Here is a 6,000-nt window from a genome sequence, read left to right on the forward strand (position 1 = left end):
GGTATGACCTTAGGCAGACACCTATAGGTGTAGCACAATGACAAGATATGAAGAAAATAATATGATTATAACATCAGTGACCATAATAGAAAAAGCTAATGAACCTGTCAAACTTATCATTAGTTTTAGACACAGCGAATAAAGCATGACATTGGAGTGAACCACAGACTGTATTATATCACCAGAAATTATATGGTCCTCATCTTATCTGAATCAATAAAAAAACCTATTTAGTCTCCAAAAACTTTCAGACAGTCACAATATATCTTATTCCTAAATATTTAATTTCTGTTCTTTTGTTGAGCACTTCTATTCTCAATGTCGAATATCAGGGAAAGTGCAGTGAATTACTTCTGAATATGTAAGAAATACATTTTCTTCACATAAAAAAGAAATCCAAGCTATTTCTGCTGCTTTTGTTGAAAACAATTTTTACAAATACCAGAAAATATTCTGTGTTATTATTCCAAGCAATATATGAACCATTCCTAGTGAATGCTATGAAGAGGAAATGATACCTACATTTACAGAAAATGTAAAGGCTGTCAACCAACATTTTGTGTATATCTCAAATTATTTATCCCACTACAATCTTTTCTGACAACAAGGTAATTGCTTCAATAATACAAAAACTAGAAAATAGCTTTTGCCACACAGATCTGAGTAGAACATAAAATAGAAAGCAGGATGTAACTGTTGAACAGAAAATTATATTATGAGCAATATATTTCTTCAGAGCACTTCAAAATACTTTAAGTTTTGAATTCAAAATATCATATCACTTATTTCTGGAGATTTTTTTTTCATTTTTTGTTACCTGAAAAGTTCCATACCTATTTTATAGTTATTACTAATATTTAGCATTGGCAAACACCATTTTGCATCACATCAAAATTGCTTCTTTTCTTTAGAGGTAAATAAAAAAAAGACATCAAAAAAGACCCACAAACATTAAAACTCTGACATCAAAAAGGACGAAAAATTTGTATAAGCCATGTCAGTGAAAAAGTGTAGGGCAGCAATGCCAGAAAAATGCCTGCATGTGATCAGAGAAAGGAGGGCAGCTAATAAGTCGAGACTGATATTAGGTATCATACATATTAGGCAGTTTGATCACTGAGAAAATTATATCATTTTAAATCAGGCTGTTCTGTAAGGAAACTCCTTTTCTGTAACCCTGTTAAATGAGTCTCAAAAAAACATTTTTAGAAAGCTCTTTGCTGTGTCTCCCTATAACATAAAAGCCAAGACCTCTGCCTGCCCTTCAGGAGCAGATCAACTCATTTGAAATGTAATAAGGAACATTAGGCCAAGGAGGAAATCGCAGGCTCTGCGAATGCAGGGGAATATAAATTCACATTTTTGCTGAGCAAGTGAACTACATCAGAAAGGTGAAGAAATGCTGCTACTGTGTGCTTCACCATCTGTGTTCAAGCCTTGTCTCCACAGCTTCTAGTAAGCAAATTTTCAGTAATATTTAGGTGATAAAGCAAAAGATCCAAAAGGCTTCTTTAAGGAAGTCTCAGTTTCATATGTGACAATTTTTGAACACTCATCACTCCAAGTGTGCTAATGGGTAGTATGTTCAATAGCCTGTTATGGCAAATCTCTAAGGACATTTACCCAACTTCCCAACCACTGAAAGAAGTTAGATCTCTATAAAGTGTTCAATAATGTGAAACTCCGTTGAGCAGATATGGTATATAAAGCATCCTGCAGACCTACACCTCCAGTGACCACCCTGACCGTATGCCAACAGCACCAAAGGACACCCACCCTTTCTGGAGGCCAGGAAGAGTCCTCTGCTCCAGATAGTTAGGAGGTCAGGACACAGAGTGTCCTATGAATACCACAGAGATAGAAGCATGGACATAGGGACAATGGTAACAACGCAGGTAATGAGGGGGACAAATCCTAGGTCTTGGTGCCTTTATAAAAATGTGCATCCCAGGCCTAAAACAGTAAATGCGTCACAGCAGAGAGAAGGTGGCACATCCCAAACACTGGTGCCTGTAACTTCAAGGATATAATAACATAGTCCTAAAAAAAATTTCTTCTACATACCATTTCACTACAGCCCTGGGTATCACTTTTCACTCAGTATCACCCCGGGGCAGGAATGACTGAGCACCCCCGCAAGGTATTGTTCATCGTGAGCTGACAGAATGGCACTAAAAAGCCACAAATAGAATGAATGCTCCATTTACTGTTGAAGTAAGGGGTGTGTGGAGGTGGGGGACTCACAGACAAATATTAAAGATTTTTTAAAAATCACAGAAAAGATTCTTTCACAGTTTGCTGCACCCATCATCACTGATGATATATTGATGTAGCATGACACGAATAAAGAAATACAACAATAATAATCTCTTCATCTTGTTCAGTTTTTCATGTTCCCCCTAAGTGTCATACCTTCTTGTGAGTATTAAGGTAGAATAAAGGAAGTAAATGACAGTTTCAGATGGAGTGTTTTTGATAAATAAAAGCTGTTACAGTGGAAGTTTATTGTTTCAATTTTTCTTAATACAGAACCCACTGCTGCTCCCATCGATGTCAAAGCTACGAGTTTGTCTGTATCAGAGATTCTTGTTGCGTGGAAACATATTAAAGAAAGTCTAGGAAGACCACAGGGATTTGAGGTATGAACACAGAATATCATAATGAGAAGTCTTGTTTCTTTTGCTAGCATTGCATTCTGTTAACATGTGCAGCAGTGAAACTTCAACAGAAATTATGCCCATTTTAGCATACATACGACTAGCTGTAGAACAACAGTCGCGGTTGTAGCACCAGAACATCTTTAATTTATTTGTGCTTGGAAACTATTCAACACCAGTTCTTATAACATCTCTTTGTCACTTCAAAAAGAGCTGAAAGAACTACAAGTGACCCAGCATGCATCATTCACAGCCTGGGAAAAATTAGGTATTGACTGTTTCCAGCTCTAAGCGACCAATTCAAACCTATTATTTACTGACAGCAATCAACACAGGGAAAGGAGAGAGCCTCTGTGTCCCTATATTCTCATCCCACAGTGGCCGAGGGACGTCTGCTGGGCAGATCATAACAATGGGATGTCAGGAGGGGAAGCAACAGTTGCACCATCCATAAACAAAGTTCTGCTGAGAGAGAGCCCTTCCTGACTTGGGAAAGTGAACATGCCCTAGCAAAGGACCTTCTCCCACATTTAGATACAATTTACAACCCAAACGTCCAGGAACAGATCAGATCTAGATCTAGCAGTAAACTTATCTGTCCCTTGGACCACCATGACTCATCCTGACCTTGTGGATTGGTCTATTCTGATCTTCATGAAATAGTCCAGCTAAACCTAATGTACTTGTTTTGGTATGCAGGTTATTTGGCCTGCTTTAGACCTTCAGAGAGCATTGACTCATACCTGATTCTCTACAGTAACGCTGAAAAGGGAGTAAACATGTAGGTCTGAGGCAGACACCAATCATATGAGTGTCTTAAAATATCTTGTGACCTACTAGCACAGAGTGTCTACCTGGCAGCATGTCTGGACAAACCAAGTGACTGGTGACCGTCACTGATGGCCTTAGGAATGAAATGTAGATGTCCAGGCAGCACCAGACCCAACATATTCTCCATCTCAGCCTCAGGCTGGGCAGCTGGGCAGCGGTGACCAGGACAGCACATTTACCCCATAGCTTTGACACAACCATTTAACATTTTTTACCTTTTTGCTGTGCACTCTTGATACATCGAATAGCAATATCCATATTGCTATCCAGTGCAGTCCAAACAGGCTGTCACTTTGTCATGTCACCTCAGGTCTTGTATTGCTCAGGTGTCTTTTCTATCTACGTCTCCATGCTGGACTCTGCTAACCCTCTGTCGGTTCTCTTTCATTGTTCTTTATTCCCACTCCTTCATTATGTTAAATATATTTTTACCCCTTTGCACATGGCTTGCCTCAAGCAGCGAAATTTGACCATTTTATTTTTAGACCCGCTATCTATAAAGAGAACAAAACTGTATCTGATAGAGACTATATTCACTTTGCAAGTGCTATCCCTCTCTATGTAGCAAGTGTTCCGCTTGCTACTAACCTAACTGAAATCTCGAGGCCAGTCTGAAATAACTTAATTGCTGCATCCTGTCTTTTTTCTCTTCAAAAAGGGGTTGTTCTGCTACCCTTTCTCAGCTATATTAACATTTTTAAATTATGCCTAATGTCCTCACTCCTATTGACCACTGATTCTCAAAATGTTCTACTAACTTTGCTTTACATATTTTAAAATTTTTTAAAAAAATTTTCTTTCTAAAATTTAAAATTATTTCCCTAGAAGTTTATTCTTTCATAACATGAATGTATTTTGCATTTACCTGCTTCTCACATAACACTTCCCTTATCGCTCCAGACATGGCCTACCAATAGATGGTTATTACAGGTGGGCTCTCTTTGTATATCAGAGGTGGTCTTCCTCACTTGGAAAATGTTCAGACTTTTGTAATTTAGCACACTCTGACCCAAAAAGTAACACTTGGCTGCTCTAGGTCTCTCATGGATATCTCAGGTATGAATTTGAAAATGGTTCTATTAATACTTTGGCTCCTCACTGTGCCCTATACCAATTTCAGTTCTCTAGCATGAATATTGCAAGTAAATATTTTAGGCCAAGGTTCTAGAGTTGACATAATAAAAAAATGGAATAAAAAAATACTTCAGTGCTCCCTTCCTCCATCCATAAAGGAATTAAAGGAGCCTTCTAAGTGATAGTGTCTTTTAAGATACTACATTTATCTGAGGAGAGGAGGGTGCTTTTTTCTCCCCATCCCACCTGTCCCTCACCCTGCCTTTTCCCTCTTTGTTCATTTAATCAGAATTTCTCTGCTCGTTTTCTGACAGACAAATCTTTCAGGGAGTATTTTGCTCTTTTTATAATTATATATAATTATATTCATATATATAAGGAATAATTATAATCAGAGCAGCACTTTCTTAATAAACAGAAAAGTAAATGTCATGCTCCTGCGTAATTCAACAGGACAGAATACAATCCGCTTATGGCATTGCTAAATCTTTTCAGTTCCATTTTTGGGAAGAATTTCATCAAAAAGACATAATGATTTACAGGATCAGTGCAGTGAGTCAACGCATTACAGTATTCACTTCAGAACACTAAGTCTACACTATCAGCCCAGTTTTGCTAACATACCAAGAATTTCTCTTTCAAGCATCCTCTCAGTGCAAAAAGGAAAGGAGTCTGTATAGCAAGACATTCCACTCCCAAAAAAACCCCAAAGTATGGAACAGCTTCATGCTTTCCATACCATTTTCTTTCTTAGGCTTCTGTGAAAACTCTTTCAATTTCAGAATTGATTCTGAAAGTTCATCATATGTACAATACACTGCAAAACAAAGCCTGTAGTACTCCCTTAATCCACAAACAACAAATAGATAAATTGCAGAAATCCAGTAATGTTAATGAAAGGATGAATGATTTATCTTTTAAAAAAAAAACCAAAACAAAACAAAACAAAACAATTATTTCCTTATGCAGAATTATTGCAGACTGCTAGTAAAATGCTGCCTTCAATTTAAATTGAATGCAAAACTATCTGACTAACCACTCTATTTTCATGTCTCAATTCATATTCTGCCTGTGGTCACAACAACTGTGACAAGACTTCTTCACATTTCTGGCCTTTTAACAACAGCATTATAAAAGGGGCAGCTATTTTCTTAACAGTTGAATGTTTGGGCTGTAATCGACAAAAGTGACAGACTATTTACTACATACGGACAAGTTCGCAGTGACCCACTTTCACTCTGCCCTGTTTGCACTTACTAAGGCAAAGTAACTTGTCCAATATCACATTGTCATCCTTAAAAGGCAGTGTCAACTGTAATGTCACACGAGTTTTACGCAAGGTTTGCTGTACTCATTTGCATCTTCGAAAGCACATATTATTCCTGACTTCAATACAGGTTTGTCAGCTCTCCGCCCAACCCTATTAAATATATGCCAT

The 6,000-nt window shown here is 37.6% G+C and overlaps 1 protein-coding gene across 1 annotated transcript in view; it reads left to right on the plus strand.

The window, feature by feature from the left end:
* Positions 1 to 6,000, plus strand: part of CNTN5 (contactin 5) — a gene marked incomplete at its 5' end in the record, with an annotated part of 61,692 nt that overhangs the window by 45,354 nt on the left and 10,338 nt on the right. The window contains one exon of the mRNA XM_027900082.1: positions 2,530 to 2,639. Within this exon, the coding sequence (XP_027755883.1) occupies positions 2,530 to 2,639 (110 nt within the window). The remainder of the gene's footprint in view (positions 1 to 2,529; positions 2,640 to 6,000) is intronic.

This window comes from Empidonax traillii, unplaced genomic scaffold (genome assembly GCF_003031625.1).
Source record: "Empidonax traillii isolate 1590-97213 ecotype Southwest subspecies unplaced genomic scaffold, ASM303162v1 scaffold706:size701851, whole genome shotgun sequence".
NCBI lineage: Eukaryota > Metazoa > Chordata > Aves > Passeriformes > Tyrannidae > Empidonax > Empidonax traillii.